Source organism: Lepus europaeus, chromosome 6, assembly GCF_033115175.1.
Source record: "Lepus europaeus isolate LE1 chromosome 6, mLepTim1.pri, whole genome shotgun sequence".
Lineage (NCBI taxonomy): Eukaryota > Metazoa > Chordata > Mammalia > Lagomorpha > Leporidae > Lepus > Lepus europaeus.
This window is the reverse complement of record NC_084832.1, coordinates 127,192,392-127,212,679: the sequence shown is the minus strand read 5'-3', so window position 1 is coordinate 127,212,679 and position 20,288 is coordinate 127,192,392. Positions and strand designations below refer to the sequence as shown.

Here is a 20,288-nt window from a genome sequence, read left to right as displayed (position 1 = left end):
AATACCAAAAGCCAACTATCACAGTGGACGTAAGTGAACACTAGGTTCCAGAGAGGAAAACCAGGATCCAGGGTGAAGCCATCCCAGGCTACACGAAGCAGGAAGGGAGGTCAGACAGAGCAGGCGAGACCAGCCTGGAACGCAGGGAAAGAGGGAAGGCAGCGCACAGGGAGAAGTCCTGCCTGCAGCTGGCCCTCACCAGCAGACGTGGGTCTTCACACCGGTTCCTCCACTGGGGTCTTGGCTCACCTGGGGCTCCAGCGCTTGTACCCGCCCAGCACCCAGCAGTTGCCTTTCGTGTCCGGCACTAAAGCTATTCGCCGGCACCTCTGTGAGCAGTTCTCCGTCCAAGGGTCTCGTTTCAATGGAATAAGACCAGTAGGTGCACCGCACATGTGTGGCTGCGGAGCTGCCGCTTAGTGATATTTACCCCATGGTATTGAACTTGTAATGAAGACCTTCTGAAAATGAATTTAAGCTTTAGATAAATGAAAGGAAGTCGCCGTTTCTTGGGTAACAGTAAGACATTTATTTCTTTATAATTTGTTTTCATTCATAAAAAGGACAAAGCACAGTCCTATTCTACTCCATTGAAAAAATGATAAAAAATAACTAAAAAATCAATTCAATATTTATCAGTATCAAATGAAACTACTATCACCTTTCCTGAAATACAAAGACACAACGGATATGTCGCTACCTATATAAAGTTTAATCAAGAATCTTGCGTCTTAAAGCAGATGATCTGTTAGTTCGTGTGACAAGTTTAAAACTGATGGTCCCAGTCTAATTTGCACAACTGTATGAGGAAATGAAAGCTCCAGTCATCAGTGTATGAGAGATTTAAATCTACTTATCTCTGTCACAAATTGAAAACCGAACAACCTCCAGAGACTGTCTTCTCCTTACCTTTCGGAACCAATTCATGCAAAATCTAGCCAGGTTTGCTCTGTGTTACCATACATCAGAAAACAAAAGGCAAGCATGCATTTGGCAAAAAATCTGGGTGTTGTTGATGGTATAAAAATGCCCGCACAGTCACGCCGCAGAAGGAAAACCTCAGAGAGTAACAAGGGAAACACAAACATTTCTACATTGCCCTAAAGTACGAAGACGTTTTGCTTCTGTTTTCAAACTATTAAGTATTTTATGAAATCCGGCAATGATCTTAAGACTGCTGACATACTTCCACTGGGAAATCATCCATCTCACTTATTTTAAAAAGTTTCATTTTATAACAAAGAGTTAAATGTAAACGGATGACATATTTATTGATATTTTCATAATGAGGGATCTAAACATTTACATACAGATATATAGTACAAAAATTATACAAATTAAAGAAAGGGGGATAAAGTAGTAATAGATCTATTTTCCTTCTTGTAAATATTTTTTTATGAACCTATAAGGTATCCTTTCTAAAAAGATAAACTCTATCTCTAATTAGCTAGCAAGGTTGTGCTAATAAAATAGGATTTTACCTCTTGAAATGTCAGACATTGCACTGTTTCACCAGCCAGCTAATTCTTCAATATCCGATTTCTTTCACAGCCACACTCAAACACATTCCCGCGCACACCATGGAGAATGAAGAAATGTGCCGCTTCCTCTTCACAACTTCAGAAAAAGCCAAGGCATCGCAGGTGGGAGACACCGTGACAGACACAGGAGTCCCTGCCCTCGGCCTTCCACTGTTGCATACTCCTTAAAGTACCATTAGCAACATATTGATTTGGTATTTCCAGCCAGTTTTCAGTATTGCATCAAAATGGGAAATGAGTTCAAAACTATTTTTTTAAATGGTTACTGCAGCTTTTTCAACCTACACGTGATGACCTGATCCCCTGCCTCCAACAAAGAAAGGTTATTCTCGGGAATGAACACAAAAACAAAGCTACCAGAATATTATTAGGTCATTCTGATACTCACTTAACTGCCATTTATTCTAGCAATAGAAAGACTGTCACATCTTAATAAAAAAAAAAAAAAGGAAGCATTCTGCCTTGAAAATCCATCATCCCACAAATGAATAAATACAGCAGTACGGTGGGACTCTAGCTAAGAGCTGTGATTTCTGAGGTTTGAGATTGAGGATAAGAAAAGCAAAAAATAACTTCAGAGTTGAATACAAAAGTGAAAGCAATCTTTATATGGAATGTTAACTTCACTTTTAAAAAACTAACTGAAAAATTTACTGATCCTGAAAATGAAATATTTAGAAAATTACTTGTGTGAAAAGTAAGAATACTGATAGTAAGTTTGAGAATTTGGCTTTCAATACTCAAGAAAATCTTTCAATTCATTTAGCAAAATGATGTGATGACGAAATTTATGACTAGATGTTTCACTTATACTCGATTATTTTTTGGAAAACTAAAAATATCATGAATGGTAGGGGCCATTTTAAAGTATGCAGGACCCAAACAGACAGACTGTATTAGTCTTACATTTACCACGTACAACCAATGTTTCAACCTCTATTATATGTCACAACTTGTTATTAAATTTAAAGCACCTGTGCATGGTGATTTTACTGTCACTCTACAGCCTATAGTATTGAACTGAACACTGTAACTTGTCCCATTGAATTAAATCATGCAGCGTCCACAGAATCAGGTTAAGTGGTTTATAAGGCATATTGGAACGAGTTAAAAATCACTTTATACCCATTGAAAAGTTCATTCTTTTGGACGAAAGGGGTTCCTGAATGCCTCGGTCATGGACAGTTTGTTAAAGTATAATTCATTTGGTTTAGGATGGAGCCACAGGGACTGGAAGGAAGTGTCGTGATCCCAGGGACGGACGGGTCCTCAGTGCCGGGGTGGGAAGAGCAGCTGGGACACCACATTCAGAACTCCAAGAAGATGAGGACGCCGAGGGCAGGCAGCAGCAATCCCAGGAGACCCGACGACGGGGCAGACGCACCTGCAAGGCAACCCAAGGCAGCGCGTTACTCCTCGCTCACAGTCCGGCACTCCTGAGGCCTGTCTGCGGAGGGCAAGACCCGCAGCTCCCTGAAACCAGAGCGCTCTTTATTTTTCAAAACTGTTACATATTTATGAAAGAGAGAGAGAGAGAGACAGACACAGAGGGAGGGAGGGAGGGAGGGGCAGAGAGGACCAGGCGAAAGCCTAGACTGGGGAACTCAGCTCAACCCAGGTCTTCCATGTGGCTGGGAGCAACCCAACCACCTTAGCCTCCATGGCTGCCTGCTGAGGTCTGGGCTGGCAGGAAGCTGCAGCCAGGAGCCCGAGTGCAGAGTTACAGCCCAGCACTGTGATCTGGGATGCCGAAGCCTCACCCAGCTCTTCACAGCGAGGCTCAACATCTGTCCCCATACAGGGCTCCTTTTACAAAACTGCTTTCTTTTATTCTTAAGTGGTTTAATAAAAACAAAAGCATTGGTTAGACGCCTTGCATGTGAGCTTGTGCGGACTATTTATGTGAAGTGCTTAGATCAATCATTTAAAATAAGATGGTCAAAACTGTTTATGTTTTCCCTATGATCGTGTACTCTCAAATTCCTACCAGGTTATGTATGTTAAGCATATAATATGTGTTATATATATATTATTATACATCTATGTAAATAATTGTTCTACTTATATATAAATAACATAATGGAAATAGGATAGGTAGGAAACCATACGTAATTTTTAAAGGGGTACCATGGTAAAACAGTGAGTTACGCCTTGTCATGAGGCACCCATGTCCCATGTGGGAGTGCTGGTTCCAGTCCCGACTAATCCATGCTTCCAAGCCAGCTTTCCACTAAAGCGACCTTAGAGGAGTGGGTGCTGGCCCTTGTCCTCGGGCACCTGTACCCACATGGGAGAACACATGGAGCTTCTGGCTCCTGGCTTCAGCCTGGCAGTGCCTGGATGTTGCTGGCATTTGGGGAGTGAACCAGTGCACCAAAGATCGCTCTCTGCCTCTCTCAAAATCTATCACTCTGCCTCTCAAGGAGATGAAAAATTATTTAAATAAAGATTAAAAATAAGATGAGGAAAACATGAGTAAAAATGATAATATGGACAATAGAGAGGTCTTGTGTCACTTCACCTCCCGGTGGGATTAACACGCACAGCGCTTGCACCCGATGATTTAAGGAGCACATTTCTGACGAGCTCCAGAATGTCCTTAACTATGGAACAACTGTCCGGAGGTGTTCCGCTGTGAGACACAGGCAAGCAGGGGAAAATGCTACAAAATGGCATCCCATTCTGCTCCTCCTGTGGGCCAGGCGAGTTTGTGGCTCTTCACCCTGCCCACAGGTGGCTTCTTGAGAACGGTTACCCAGCAGGCCCCTGAAGGCGTGACCCAGACCTCCATCCTCGCCACTGCCAGCCCGCTCCTGTCCACACGCTGAGGGAGGGGTCAGCAGCTCGCACATTTCTGGGGTGCATTTGTGGAAGTTTATTCTCTGAATGTGAAACCTGCAGTCATTATTTCCTAGCATAATGAAAATGACCAGCCTTCCCTTTCTGCTCTCTGCCTGTGGAAGCTGCTGCTGCAGGTGCTTGGGGCTCGCGGGAGCCGTGTGCGGCTAAGGCAGCACGCGTGTGCGGGAGCGAGGCTCAGAAAGTCGCAGGTGCCGCGTGAGGGCGACGGTGGCCACGGCTCCCAGAGACATTCTTGCTTTCATGGATCGGTTTGGAGCTACATCAGAAAGTGAAGGGGACCGTTCTTTCTCTGATAGCAGCTTTGAAGAAACAAAGAAGTGTGAAAGTAACTCAGTTTCTGACAAGCAAAATGTTGATGCTAAAGATAGACTAGATAAAGGTAGAGAAAATGTAAACCGGAAATCTGGAATACAAACAAAGGAAAATGATCTCACTGATAAGGAAAGGAAAGGCAGGAAACACTCCTGTTGAAGAATGCCCAGTAGGGAACGAGACTATACAAACCAAGATTCTTTATCACTGGCCACCTCTTCACGGTCACAGAAATTCTGCGGTAACACAATAGGACACAAAATACACTTGCCCATGTCCCACGTCATTCCCAAAACCGTAAGGAAGTTGAGGACGACGACCATACAGACGAGGTGGAAAGCAGTGATGATGGCCAAGGGCATCGTGTGAAGTCCAAGTCAGCTGAGCCGCCTAGTAACTTTCATAAAAGCATAAATAGAAAGTACCCCAACATTATTAGCTCTTCTTCCTCTTCCTCCTCCTCATCTCCCTGCTTGGGCACAGAATGCTCAGACGCAGGGTCTGACATCTCTGAATCTGATTCCTCTCCATCACTGAAGAAACGTGTATCTAGTAACCCTCTGACCACCAACAGAAACATAAATCAGGAATAAAACCAACGGGAAAAGGACCTTCAACTGCTAAACCAAAACGAGGTGACCACACTGGGGAATCGGAAGACACCATGTCTGACCCAACTCTGTTCAGTCTTTTGAACTGGGGGCATCAAATGACCAAAAAGTAAAAGATAAAAGGCAAGAAAATGTGTCTGAAGAAACATATGAAGATGTTGAGGATTTAAAAATTAATTCGGGGCTGGTGCCGTGGTGCAGCAGGTTAAAGGCCTGGCCTGAAGCACAGCTATCTCATATGGGTGCCGGTTTTAGGCCTGGCTGCTCCTCTCCCAATCCAGCTCTCTGCTGTGGCCTGGGAAAGCAGTAGAAGATGGTCCAAGTCCTTGGGCCCCTACACCCATGTGGGAGACCCGGAAGAAGCTCCTGGCTCCTAGCTTTGGATTGGTGCAGCTCTGGCTGTTGTGGCCATCTGGGGAGTGAACCAGCTGTTGGAAGACCTCTCTCTCTGTCTACCTCTCTCTGTAACTCTGTCTTTCAAATAAATAAGATAAAAAAATTAATTCAAAGTGTTTGCAAGCTGCCATAAAAAGGCCAAGACAAACATGGGCCTAACCTTGCCTCAAAGTTTTCAGTGTCAGATTCCAATGTAGACCTCAAACACAAACAAAACTTACGTGACACAATGCACCTGAATCATCTTTTGAAAGCTTTTCTGCAATGAGATGAAAAGGGACCACAAAGCTACACTGTGATCAGCCTTTGTAGCACCTGGGAAAACCACCCCTTCCCAAGAGCAGGGAGGCAGGCTGACCAGCACAACCAGAGGCTTCTCACAGAACTGTGGAGACAGGCTGAACACCAGGACACAGACGTACAACTGGTCAGCTGGTCACCCCCTAAATTGTACCACGGTGCTCTCAACAGACGGACGGAACTGCAAAGGGTGGGAAGAGAAAGTCCGGCTTTACCGAAAAGGCTTGTAGATGTGAAGCCCGCAGCTGGCATGAAACGCTCATCGCAACACGAGTCACCTCCACCCATCTCCATCCTCAAGCTGATGGCCAGCACTGCAGGAAGACTGGCAAGGCCTTTCGGCCAGCACAGCCCAGTGAGAGGGGCTCCCAGCACTCCCAGTACAACCAGTGCTCTCGGTTAAAGACTGAGCAACTTAGGCCGGCGCCGTGGCTTAACAGGCTAATCCTCCGCCTTGCGGCGCTGACACACCGGGTTCCAGTCCCGGTTGGGGCGCCGGATTCTATCCTGGTTGCCCCTCTTCCAGGCCAGCTCTCTGCTATGGCCCGGGAAGGCAGTGGAGGATGGCCCAAGTGCTTGGGCCCTGCACTCACATGGGAGACCAGGAGAAGCACCTGGCTCCTGGCTTCGGATCAGTGAGATGCGCTGGCCGCAGCGGCCATTGGAGGGTGAACCAACAGCAAAAAGGAAGACCTTTCTCTCTGTCTCTCTCTCTCACTATCCACTCTGTCAAAAAATAAGTAAAAAAAAAAAAAAGACTGAGCGACCTGTGTTGGACAAACCAATGGCCTGTTGCTGAGACCTAAACCCTCTAACTTCCATACAGCTTGGTTGTAAAGCCTTTATTTCACTTTAAACACGGTTTACATTTTGATTGGTGCCCTTCTACATTACTGTAATTCTCTGTATTGACAGCTATAGCACTGTTTTAAGCAATTAGAAATATACAGTAATATGTTCCAATTTATTGCTACTCAGTGTGAAATCATTGTCAAAAAGACAATTTAATGGGAAGTGTTTTTCTTTACTGGGGATGTATTTATATGAGATGTTCATGTATTTATAGAGAAATGACATGCATGAGTATTTTCTCAGGACAAAAGTTATCTCAGTTGTCAGGCCGAGAAAATGGTGATAACTCAGTGGCACTGCAGGTTGCACCCCAGGTGTTCACTGCATAGTTCTCATTTTAGGCTGTTTTAGTTTTTTAAAAAAAAATTTTTTTTGACAGGCAGAGTGGACAGTGAGAGAGACAGAGAAACTGAGAGAAAGGTCTTCCTTTGTCCGTTGGTTCACCCCCCAATGGCCGCTGTGGCCGGCACACCGTGCTGATCCGAAGCCAGGAGCCAGGTGTTTCTCCTGGTCTCCCATGTGGGTGCAGGGCCCAAGGACCTGGGCCATCCTCCTCTGCACTCCCGGGCCACAGCAGAGAGCTGGCCTGGAAGAGGGGCAACCGGGACAGAATCCGGCCCCCAACCGGGACTAGAACCCAAGGTGCTGGCGCCACAGGCAGAGGATTAGCCTAGTGAGCTGCGGCGCCAGCCAATTTTAGGCAGTTTTAATTCCTTCTATGCTTTACCGGTGAGCTTTGATCCTAAAGTTGACTGTTCAGAACATTGTGGCATGACTCATAACTTGATTGTATGATGATCACACTGTTACTGCGAAACAAATCTTGAAGTCAGGTTTCACTAGTGAGCTGGTTTGGGCGGGAGGAGGAGGCGGAGGGCAGCTTGCACTGGGACAGAGCCTGCGATCTGACAGTGATGTCCACACTCCCGCGTCAGTGCACTGAGCTAGACCTCACAGTTACGGTAACCACTCCAAACCACCTCAAACTGAGTATCAGACAAGTCTACTTAGACGCTAAAGTCTGGTAAGGAGCTCCTAATGGCTGAGAAGCGAGGGGGGCTTTAGGACCACCGTCCACTGCCTTTCCAGTAGTTTAACCACAGGCCAGATCAGGTTCACCAGCAAAGGGATGCTGAGTCAGCGAAGCAGCACCATCAGCTTAAAGCACCAAGGAGCAGATTCCGAGCTGTGCTGGAGCAGTGTTTTAGCTGACACCAGTGAGCACGTTGTCCTGGGACTTAGCACCGCATGAAGAGAGGAGACTCAGAACAGAAAAGAAACACCTTGGAAACTGCACCAAGTGTTCACACGGGCTGAAAAAGTAAACTAAAATACAAGTAATGATGGCAATAAATCACACATTTGTTAGGACTACTGCTTTAAATATAAGCTAATTTTCTTGTTTTGTTTTAGTTTGGCTTATGAAATTTACAGGTCTAGAAATCTTAATGAAATTGGTAATGACAGATAGGGTGTAATTATATTTTCTAGTAATCTATAGTCTCCTATTTCCTGTAGCCAAGTATGATGTTTCATAGTTATCACTGCTTTTCATTACTGGTCTTTTCAGTGTAATATCCTTAGAATGTCCTGGAAAGAGTTCATGTTAAGTGACAAATCTTTGTTAAATGTGAATTTTTAATAGCCACAATAAGGAGGTTTGTTTTAATTTTTCACTGCTCAAGCTCTGTAGCATGTCTGTTGAACTTCTCTTAACACTTTAAGCAGTAAACCAAATTGCATTTTACTAAACGCCACTTCATGTTTCTTGGTCTTAGTTTGTTTTCATAGATTTTGTTTATTATGGAACACGGGAACAGCATGGTTAGAAATTCTCATTGGAACATGTCCTGGCTGTGAGGTTTTACTGCTGTGCACTTAGGCTATAACATTCATCTGACGTTATCTGATGCTTTGCTCCTAGGGAACAGGGTTTTTTGCCACCTGCTTTATATGTAAATTTAGCTACACTGAACCAAGGTTTTCTTTTGTTTGCTTAACTTACTGCACTTTCAGTGTTTGTATAACATATCCTTGAGATAAGGAATTTAAAACTCAGCATCTAGACATCGGCCTAACTGTGAATTAGTCAATATTTTAAAAAAAATTTATAACTTGACAAAAATATGTATATAAAACCTTTATCTTCATAATGGCATTTGTTTCCAAGTATTTTTTATATGGTCTTGCCACCAAGTTTGTGGATGTAACACATATACTTTTGTAGATAAAGCTGTACTTTGATTTTAGACATTAATTCCTTTCATTTTTACTACTTCAAAGGAGGAAGTTCAAGTATTACTGATGGCAAGGATGCAATTTAAAGTGCAAGTTGGATGAGCAGAAATTTTTTTAAACAACTCACAGTTCTATTGCTATGGTTACAGGTGCAAATGTATTAGAAACAGGAGTTGAAAACTGTGATATTCTTTGATATAAGTCAGTGTGGTTTGAAGTTGAAGTTCAAGGTGCATTTTTGATGAAAGAGTCATAAGTATATTACTCTCTTCATTTTCAAAAACATAAAAAAGAAGGAGAATCTAGCCCTATTTAATATTTGGTTAACTTTTATTTAATGGATGTACTTTGAAGATTTCTACTTACACCTAGAAAGTATACTAATGTGAGGTCTGGCAATGAAGTAAGAATCTTACAGAGGATTTTCATCTATGTCAAATGTTATAGTTGCCTCCTTTTTAATAAGATTTTGTGAAAGATTTAATGATTAAAATGATTTATTCAGGGGTAGTTATTTTCTCATCCTGCTTCAGTATCCATTAAGAGCTGCTTTCCTAAGTAGTAATAGAAAACTTCCCTGATTTAGAGAAAGAAAAGGGCATCCAAGTACAGGAAGCACACAGACTCCTTATAGACATGACAAGAAAAGAACGCCAGCACGACACATTGTAGTTAAACTTTCAACAGTAGAAGATAAAGAAAAGATTCTAAAACCTGCATGAGAGAAACTCCAGGTTACATTCAGAGGATCTCCAATTGGGCTCACAGCTGACTTCTCAGCAGAAACCCTATAGGCTAGAAGATAGTGGGGAGACATAGTCCAAGCCTCACTTATGAACGAAGGTGAAATAAAGACCTTCCATAACAAACAAGCTGAAAGAATTTGTCTCCACTCGTCTGGCTTTACAAAGCATACTTATGGATGTGCTGTACGAAGAAACACAGAACGATAAAGAATGTGAAGACAAAAAGTCTTCCAGTAAAAGCATGACATAAATTCAAAGCAAATAATAGGAATGTTTAAGGGAAAATGGCAGGGCCAAGTTGTTACTTATCAATAGTAACTGTGTCCTGATTTCTCCAACTAAAAGATAGAGTGGCTGAACAGATTAAAAAAAAAAAAAAGACCTGTCTTTTTGCTGTCCACCAGAAACACACCTCACTAAAAAATATACACAAAGACCAAATCTACGGATGGAAAAAAATATTCCATGCTAATGGTAAGCAAAAATGAGCAGATGTAGCCATACTAATATCAGACAAAACAAACTTTGAGCCAAAGACTGTTAAGAGAGACAAGGAAGGGCATTATGAAATTATTAAGGGGTTGATTCAATAGGAAGATGTGACTATAATAGATTTATATGCACCCAATGCCAGGACACCTGGCTATTTAAAACAAATGTTAATAGTTCTAAAGGGAGACATAGATTTCAATACAATAGTATTGGGGGACTTCGATACCCCAGTTTCATCAATGGACAGATCAACTAGACAGAGAATCAATAAAGAAACAGAGTTAATCTACACCATGCACCTAACAGACCTAACGGATATCTACAGAACTTTCCAATCCACAGTTGAAGAATACATATTGTTTTCACTAGTGCATGGAACTTTCTCTAGGATAGACCTTATGCTAGGCCATTAAACAAGTCTCAGTAAATTCAAAAAAACTGAAGTCATACCATGCGTCTTCTCTGATCACCATGGAATGAAGCTGGAAATCAACAACTCAGGAACCCCAGAGCATACACAAACACATGGAGACTGAACAACATGCCCCTAAGCGAACACCGAGTCACAGAAGAAATCAAAAGGGAAAACAAACATTTCCTGGAAACAAATGAAGACGACAACACAATGTATCAAAACTTACGGGATACAGGAAAAGCAGTGTTAAGAGGGAAGTCTATACCAACTGGTGCCTATATCAAGAAATTGGAAAGGCATCAAATAAATGATCTATCAATCCATCTCAATGACCTAGAATAGCAACAAGAAACCAATCCCAAATTAGTTGGAGGAAAGAAATAATTAAAATTAAAGAAGAAATAAACAAAATTGAAATAAAAATATAAAATATCAGTGAAATGAAGAGCTGGTTTTCTGAAAAAATAAACAAAATCGATACATCATTGGACCAACTAACCAAAAAAAGGGAGGGGGGATAAGACACAAATCAGTATAAGTAGAGATGAAAAAGGAGATTTAACAATAGATACCACAGAAATAAAAAGAATCCTAAGGAATTACTACAAACAGCTATATGCCAACAAATTGGAAAATCTAGGAGAAATAGATACATTACTGGACACATCCAACCTACCAAAATTGAGTCATAAAGGCATAGAAAACCTAGACAAACCAATAAGCAACATGGAGATTTTGAATCAGAAATAGACTCTGCAAACAAAGAAAAGCCCAGGACCAGATGGCTTCACTGCTGAATTCTACTAGACTTTTAAATAACTAATCCTAATTCTTCTCAAGCCAATGAAAACAACTGAAATGGAAGGAACCCTCCCAAACTACTTATAAGAGGCCAGCATCATCTGAATTCCAAAACCAGAGAAACAGAAAAGATAAGACAAAGAAAGTGGACTTACAGAGCAACATCCCTGATGAACACAGATGGAAAAGACAAAATAACGGGCTAATCGAACCCAACAGCACCTCGGAAAGATCATTCACCCGGACTTATCCCTGGCATGCAGGGACGGCTCAGCAGATGGAAATCAATCAGAGTGATACATCACATTCACAATTTGAATACTAAAAACCATATGATTATCTCAATAACGTAGAGAAAGCATGTGATAAAATAGAACATCCTTTCATGATAAAAACCATGAGTAAATTAAGTATAGAAGGAACATTCTCCAACATGTTCAAGGCAATTAATGACAAAGCTACAGCCAGCATCCTATTGAATAGGGAAATGCTGGAAGCCGTCCCACTAAGATATAGAACTAGAGAAGGATAACCACTCTCACCATTGCTATTCAATATAAGCAATGAGGTTTTAGAACCATTAGGCAAGAAAAAGAAATCAAAGGGATAAACATTGGAAAGGGGGAATTCAAATGATCCCTGTTTACAGATGACATGATTCCATACATAGGGGAACTAAAAGACTCCACAAAGAGTCTCTTAGAACTCAAAAGAGAGTTTTGTAAAGTTGCAGGACATAAAATTAACACATGGGGCCGGCATAGGGGGTTAAGCCTCCACCTATGGCACCAGCATCCAAAACGGGCACTGCTTCACGTGCTGGCTGCTTCTCTTCTGATCCAGCTGTCTGTTATGCCTGGGAAAGCAGTGGAAGGTAGCCCAAGTGCTTGGGCCCCTGCACCCCTGTGTGGGAGACTGGGAAGAAGCTCCTGGCTCCTGACTTCACACTGGCTCAGCTCTGACTTGAGGTAATTTGGGGACTGAACCAGCAAACGGAAGACCTTTCTCACTAACTCTCCCTCTCTGTCTGTAAATCTGCCTTTCAAGTAAATGAATAAAATCTTAAAAGAAAATAAACACACAAAAATCAGTAGCCTTTGTGTGCACAGACAATGCCATGGCTGAGAAGAAACTTGTGAGATCAGTTCTGTTCACAATACCTACAAAAATGTAAATAATTTGTAATAAATTCAACCAAGGAGATGAAAGATTCCTACAATGAAATTTATAAGACATTAAGGAAAGAAATAGATGATACAAAAATGTGGGAAAAATCTTTTATGTTCATGGTTGGAAGAATTAATATTGTCAAAATACTCATACTGCCAAAAGCAATTTACAGATTCAATGCGATTCCAAGGACATTCTTCTCAGATCTAGAAAAAAACATTCAAAAATTCATATGGAAACACAAGAGACACCAAATAACTAAAGCTATCAAACAACTAAAACAAAGCCAGAAGCACCACAATACCAGATTTCAAGACTCACTACAGGGCAGTTGTAATCAAAACAGCCTGGTACTGGCCTAAAAATAGACATGTAGACCAATGGAACATAAAGGAAAATCCAGAAATCAACCCACATACCTATAACCAATTAATCTTTGACAAGAAGCTAAAATCAATCCCTGGAGGAAGGACAGTCTTTTCAAAAAACGGTGCTGGGAAAACTGGATCTCTGCATGCAGAAGTATGAAACAAGACTCCCACCTTACACCTTGTACAAACAAAATGAATCAGTGATCTAAATCTATGACCTGATACTGTCACATTGATAGAGGAGAACACTGGGGAAACTGTGCCAGACATTGGCATAGGCAAAGTCATCTTCAAAATATCCCAGAAGCACAGGGAATCAAAACAAAGTAGACAAATGGGATTACATCAAAGCCTAGAAGCTTCTGTACTGCAAAAGAAATGCCCAGCAAAGTGAGAAGGCAACCAATGGAATAGGAGAAAATATTTACAAACACGTATCTGCTGAAGGATTAATATCCAGAACCTATAAAAAGCTCAAGGAACTCAACAACAACAACAAAACAAAGAATCCAGTTAAGAAATGTGAGAAGGACACGAACAGGCATTTTTTAAAAGAGGAAATTCAGACAACAGACACATTAAAAAAAAATTTAGGATCACTAGCTATCAGAGAAACACAAATCAAAACAACAACAAGGTTTTACCTCATCCCAGTTAGAATGGAACTCATACAGAAATCAACAAAGAACAAATGCTGGCAAGGATGTGGGGAAAAAAGAACCGTTATCCAGTATTGGTGGGAATGTAAACTAGTACAGCCATTTTGGAAGACATTATGGAGTTTTCTCAGGAAACTGAAAATAGATCTATCATATGACCCAGCCATCCCACTCTTGGGAATTTATCCAAACGAAATGAAATAAGCAAATAAAAGAATTATCTGTACCCCATATTTATTGCAGCTTAATTCACAATAACTAAGATATTTAAACAACCCAGATTTCCATCAACTGATAAATACATAATGAAAATATTGTGTATACACACTATGGGATACTACTCAACCATAAAAAGAACAAAATGCTGTCTTTTGCAACAAAATGGATGCAACTGGGAACCATTACACTTAGTGACAATGAGAAGGAAGACCTTTCTCTGTCTCTCCCTCACTGTCTAACTCTGTCAAATAAAAAATAAAATAAAATAGTCGGTACATGTCTCCATTACACAGTACACTGGTTAGCCTTCCATGCTGGCCCTAACGAATGCTCTGTGCTAAGGACTTGGCCTGAGGCTGGCTGCAGGCGCTGTCCCCCCAGCTGCACCCCTTGGCCATGGTCACCTTGGTGAGCCGAGCGGTGTGCATTTCTGTACTTGCCTGCCCATGTGGCTTGGCCTGGTGCACGCTGTGGCTGCAGACAGAAGTTGGAACAACCATAGATGTTGTTTGGAAGCTCTGGTGTCAGGATGAAAACCAAGTACAATTTCATAATTTGTGGCTTCGGTGGCATGGAATTTGATTTATTTAAAATAAACTCCTCTTGCTTACAAGTATTGTATTTGATTTCCTTAATGGCTCACATTTATGTAATTGTGGTCTTCGTCTTCAAGTCTCTGCCACATTCCAGATAGAAAGGACAAACCACTTGAATTACTATGTTGAGTCTTGAGGGGGTGTTTCAACATACAGTAGCTTTACAGCTTCTAAAATCTAACATTATTGCTATCAAGTAGCATTTGAGTCTTTATGTGGCATCCAATAAACAGGTATTTTGATTTTCACGTATCTGCTGATTGCTCAACATGAACAAACTGTGCGTCTCTTGAGTCATTTCCCCCATCAGAAGAAATGTAAGACCAACGGAGACTTGAGACCACGTGTCTTCCGGATTTGCCCGATGTTTTGTTACCTAAACTTCCCCCACTGAGGATTTCCTCCAGGAAGGATTCCTGCTCCCGGCCGACACACACTAGGACACTTCTATTCAGTCTGACACAGTGCACACAGCTTTGAGATTGACAGAGAGCAGCTCCACTCAGTGCCCAACTCTGGAATTTACGATGCTTCCCAAGCTATGACTGCCAGGCTAGCACTGACGACTGCACAGTGCACAGCATTTTCCCTGTGCGGGGTCACTGTTTGTGTACATGACCTGCTAATGCACAGTGAACACCCTGGGACCAGGACTTCACCCCAACCCTGTTCACAGCTGTGTTGAGCAATGGGAAGCCCGGTCTACCGGATCGTGGATAATCAGATGAGTCACTGGCTGGTCCTGACCCTTGGGGATTCCTGAGTGCACGGTGGAGCGACAGCACATGGGTAGGACCCGGGGCAGGGGGCTGAGGACCCTCTGTGACCTGCAGTGGAGCCCCTGTCGTTGGTTTTGTCTTACTCTCTCTAGTGCATGATCCTTCCGGCTCTCAGAGGTGGGGGGTTAGGAGGGGGCTTCCGCTGGCCCAGGAAGGATTCCCCACAGGACATCAGGGGAATGATATTAAAGAACTCAACATCAGAAGGGAGCTGGGGTCCTCCGCCTCGGCCGGCTCACACATTGGGTTTAATTTCTCCCAGCTCTGACAAGGGTGTCAGCCTCAGGGAAGGCAGTGGGGTCAGAAGGGTGGCCCCCACTGCCTAGCAGTGTGTCCACAGGCAGTGGATGCTTGAGGACATTGGGTTAAAAGAACAGCAGTAGTTCTGGGCTGAACAAGTGGAAAGGAAGATGGGAAAAGAGCAAAGCCAGGGTCCCCACTCAGGGAAGTACGCGGGACACAGACACGGCCACCACCATGAAGCTTATGGGCGACACGGCCAAACCACTGAGGGCACAGTGCTCAGTTCCCGCAGTCTCGGGTCTGTGTGGCCTCCTTGTTGGTGGAGGGAGACTTCGTAAGTTCATGGGAAAATGGAATTTAAAAATCTGCTGGTTTTGGTGCACATGCAAGGGTCTTCCTGATACTCATTTTCCATCCGATTCCTCCTCTGTGACTGCATCTGAAGAGGTCCAAGGCTAGAATACCTAGGTAGCACATTCTCAGTTCTCACACCCTAGCCACAGGAGGTGTGGTTTTACCGCCATTTCAGCTGGAGGAGTGAGGTTTGAGTAGAGGGAGGACTGGCTCCAGATGGCCCAGCTGGGGATGAACCGGGCTTGGGGCTGCCCCCAGGTGAGGGAAGCCAAGCAGTGGCTCTGTTCAGCTCCTGAGGACTGGAACAAGCACCCTGGTCAAGGAGAGGAGTGGGGCCATGTTTATGAGTAACTATGGAGACCCACCCAGGATAGGGCTACATGAATCTGGCAGCATTATGGATCCTGTTGACTGTGGAGGACGGCTGAGCAGAGTTTTCCACTTTACCATTTCAACCACCCACAAGAATTTCATCTGAAAAGGCACAGCACAGTGGTGTTTTAGAACTGTGGTTCTGCAGCCAGTCCTACCAGGTGAGAATTCTGGGTCTTCTCCTGCTGTGTTACCCTGTGCCACAGACAGTGAGAGAGAGAGAGACAGAGAAAAAGATCTTTCATCTGCTGCTTCACTCCCCACACAGCCACAACGGCTGGAGCTGGGCAGATTCGAAGCCAGGAGCCAGGAGCCAGGAGCTTCTTCCAGGTCTCCCACACAGGTGCAGGGCCCCAAGGACTTGGGCCATCCTCTGCTGCCTTCCAAGGCTATAACAGAGAGCTGGATCAGAAGAGCAGCAACCAGGACTAGAACTGGCGCCCATATGGGCTGCCAGCACTGCAGGTGGAGGATTAACCAACTGTGCCACAACAATTGCCCTTCCCCTAGGTTTTTATCTTATTCTTCATCCTGTCTAAATGTCTCAAATGAGAAATGATGAAAGAGAGCTGAAGTGTGAAACTCACAAACCGTAAGGTAGGAATGGTTTCTAGCCTGGAAACGGACATCAAGTTGCAGTGAATGTCCCGAGAGCTCTTCTGTCGCCATGCATCTTCTGAAGTGTTTCCAGGTGCTGAGCAGAGCCCCACAGCGTGGGGTGCTGCGTGGGAAGGGCGGGCGGGGTGCCAGGCACACATGGGGGCCTGTCCTTTGGACGATATCTCCAGGTTATTCTCATCACCTCCTACTGCTCACTAAGAGTTAAAGAACGGGGCAGAGTGTTGGGGCCCAGAAGGAAAAGCCGCTGCCTGCAGCACCTCCCTCCTGTTTGGGCGCTGGTTTGAGTCCCAGATGCGCCACTCCTGGTCCAGCTCCCTGCTAAAGCACCTGGGAAAGCAGCAGAGGAGGAACAAAGGGCTCGGGCCCCTGCACCCACGTGGAAGACCAGAAAGAAGCTGCTGGCTCTTGGCTTAGGCCTAGCCCCGCCCTGGCCACTGCAACCATTTATGGAGTGAACTAACAGATGGAAGATATGTCTGTCTGTCTCTCTCCCTCTGTCTCTGTAACTCTGCCTTTCAAATAAGTCCTAAAAATGAGAATTAAGGAATTGCTGGCCGGCACTACAGCTCACTAGGCTAATCCTCCTTCTGAGGTGCCGGCACCCCAGGTTCTAGTCCCAGTCGGGGCGCCGGATTTTGTCCCGGTTGCTCCTCTTCCAGTCCAGCTCTCTGCTGTGGCCCGGGAAGGCAGTGGAAGATGGCCTAAGTGCTTGGGCCCTGCACCCCATGGGAGACCAGGAGGAAGCACCTGGCTCCTGGCTTTGGATCGGCGCAGCGCACCGGCCATAGCAACCATTTGGGGGGTGAACCAATGGAAGGAAGACTTTTCTCTCTGTCTCTCTCTGTCTAACTCCGCTTGTCAAAAAAATAAAATAAAATAAAAAATAATAAAAAATTCTTAAAAAAAAAGAATTGCTAAGAGAATAGATATTTCACATTCTTAGGGTAAGAAAAGGTAAGTGTGAGGTGATGAAGAATGCTAATTAATTGGATTAAATCTTGCACAATGTATACATAAATTAAAACATCACTTTGTGCCCCACAAATACACAGAATTATAATTTGTCAATTATGAATAAATAAGTATCATAAAGTCACACAGTTAAAAATAATTAAACAACAACTCTTTTTATTTGGGCTGCCTTCTAATAGTTTTCCTAGGGAAAAATAGCCCACGCAGTTTTAACTTTTATTTAATTTTTTTGAAAGGAAGAGAAACAGATGGAGAGAGATCAGCCATCCACTGGTTCACTCCCCAAATGCCCAGAGCATCCAGGGCTGGACCAGGTCGAAGCTAAGAACCATGAACCCAGCAGTGACCTAATACACCCCCAAATGTGACAAACGTTCACCCCAGTTGTCAACTTCAGATCAATTTTAAATCAAAATTATTGCAAACAATAATGTCCTGAATTTGACAAAGTGATAAAATAAATTTGCATCCTAGTTGATTTTATGAGTTTCTAGAATAGAAAGGGAAAAGCAGAAAATAAAATGGATATTAACTTAAAGGTACAACAAATTTTTTTACATTTCATGGGTTTCTGTTATGGGATTTCTAATTAGGGTTTATGTACTGGCTGTTTATTTAATTTTGGGTGATTTTACTCCTAACGCCTCTCTTTGAGGCACAAAAATACTAAGCTATTCAGAGAAGAAAGAATCGTAAGAGTTACTGCCCGTTCTGTCAGTAGCTAGTTACATCACTTTGGGCAAAAGAGAATTTTCCAGGCTCAAGACGTGGTCCCGATCCTGCAGTCCTTGGCTACTTTCTGTCCTGAGAATGTGCATTTTCCTTCTGTAAAATGACAGGGTCCAGTATTCTAAGTCCTGGGGTCCTGCTATGGTGAGGAGTGTCATTGCAAACAAACCATAATATACTTAAGATTAGAAAGCATTGAGCCATATCATTTGCAAACGTATTTGTTATATTTCCTCTCATGTGCGATAATCAAAGTTGATGTTCATTTATAAATATACATTATGAGTTTGATCACATAAGTGAGAGTGGCTTGGGTGGGTTTTTCAGTAAGTGGAACCCACTGATCTCACCGCTCCTCGTTTGGCAGCTCTGTACCCACACACCAAGCAAAACAGGCTTTTTCTTTTTTGGGCGGAGCTACGAGTTTCGCTGGCAGCACAGCCTGCAGTGTGTCTGCTCCTGGCGGCTGCCTCTGGCCCCGCCATCTCCTCTCTGAGAACTGGTAATAGATGGCCAAGGATTTGCTGGAAAATGCAGGCCTGATTCCCAAAGGCCTCCTGGCCAGTTTGTGGGCCAACAAACACAGGCTCCAGAACCCAACGTTTACACTATTTTTGGGGTAGGTAAGACTGCATTTATGAGGACTTTGAAAATGGACTTACCTTCTTTAGATATAAATGCTAGCATTTTCACAACGGCATGAGATGTGGGGCAAAACGAACTCTACGTGAATACTGTTGCCTCGCACTTGGACGTGCGACCTCTGAGAGAGGTATTTAAACTCTCCAAAGTCCATTTCCTTATCTGTAACGTGGGGGCCATAACACGTACATGCTAGGGTCTTTTTGAAAATTAAGTGGGAAAAAAAATTGGTCAAAAACGCATAGTAGGGTGGGAGCAGAGGCACCAAACCAAGATGGCGGCTTGAGTGCTGGGCGCCCGCAGAGCAGCCTCGGCGCAGGCCTCCTCCAGCAGGCCGCCCCTTGTAGCCCCTGCCCAGGCTCTGGAGATGGACATCTTCCAGTGACAGACCAGGAGAAGACAGCTGGTTAACACCCTTGTTTGTCTGGAAAGTTGATCCAAGAAAAGATGCTCACTCTACTCTCCTGGCCAAAAAGGAAGAGCGGTCTATCCAATTTCGGTTTCACAATGTTAAACCAGAATGCCTAGACGCATACAATGAAGTTGGGCGACAGGTACTGCCAAAGACTCACAAAGACAGCCACTGCCCTCATACTTTGATGGGGACGTGGAACGCGTGGCGTAGCAAGCAAGACGAAGCTGTCTGCCTCTGCAGGTATGACGGAGGCTCCCAGCGCTCACAGAGGCCAGGAATAAGCTCCGAGACAATCAGGAATTCCGGAGCTTCCGCAAGGCAAGAAGACATGCTGCCGTCTAGGAGGAATCCGCTGCTGTTGGAATTGAGTTTCGGGAATGAGCCTGCCCCACAGTCAGGACCCACGGGAGGGATCGGTGTACTACACAGTCCCAGGGATTCAGGAAATGGAATCCGGAATCGTGATCCCCCTGAAGACCTCACCCCTGCAGTAGGCTAGAGAATCTGTATGTGCCCAGGCATTCACCTGACAAGTACTTGGCATAAGATAATTGTCGTGGCACGTCAAGAGAGAAAAGAA

General features: G+C 43.8%; 1 protein-coding gene and 1 pseudogene across 1 annotated transcript in view; one reads left to right on the top strand and one right to left on the bottom strand.

The window, feature by feature from the left end:
- Positions 1-2,494: 2,494 nt before the first annotated feature.
- The window catches only part of CNTN1 (contactin 1), a 137,337-nt gene continuing 119,543 nt past the window's right edge, over positions 2,495-20,288 (bottom strand). The window contains exon 22 of the mRNA XM_062195237.1: positions 2,495-2,925. Coding sequence (XP_062051221.1) covers positions 2,849-2,925 — 77 coding nt within the window. The 3' untranslated portion in view covers positions 2,495-2,848. The remainder of the gene's footprint in view (positions 2,926-20,288) is intronic.
- LOC133762575 (protein NipSnap homolog 2-like) lies at positions 19,568-20,207 on the top strand (annotated as a pseudogene).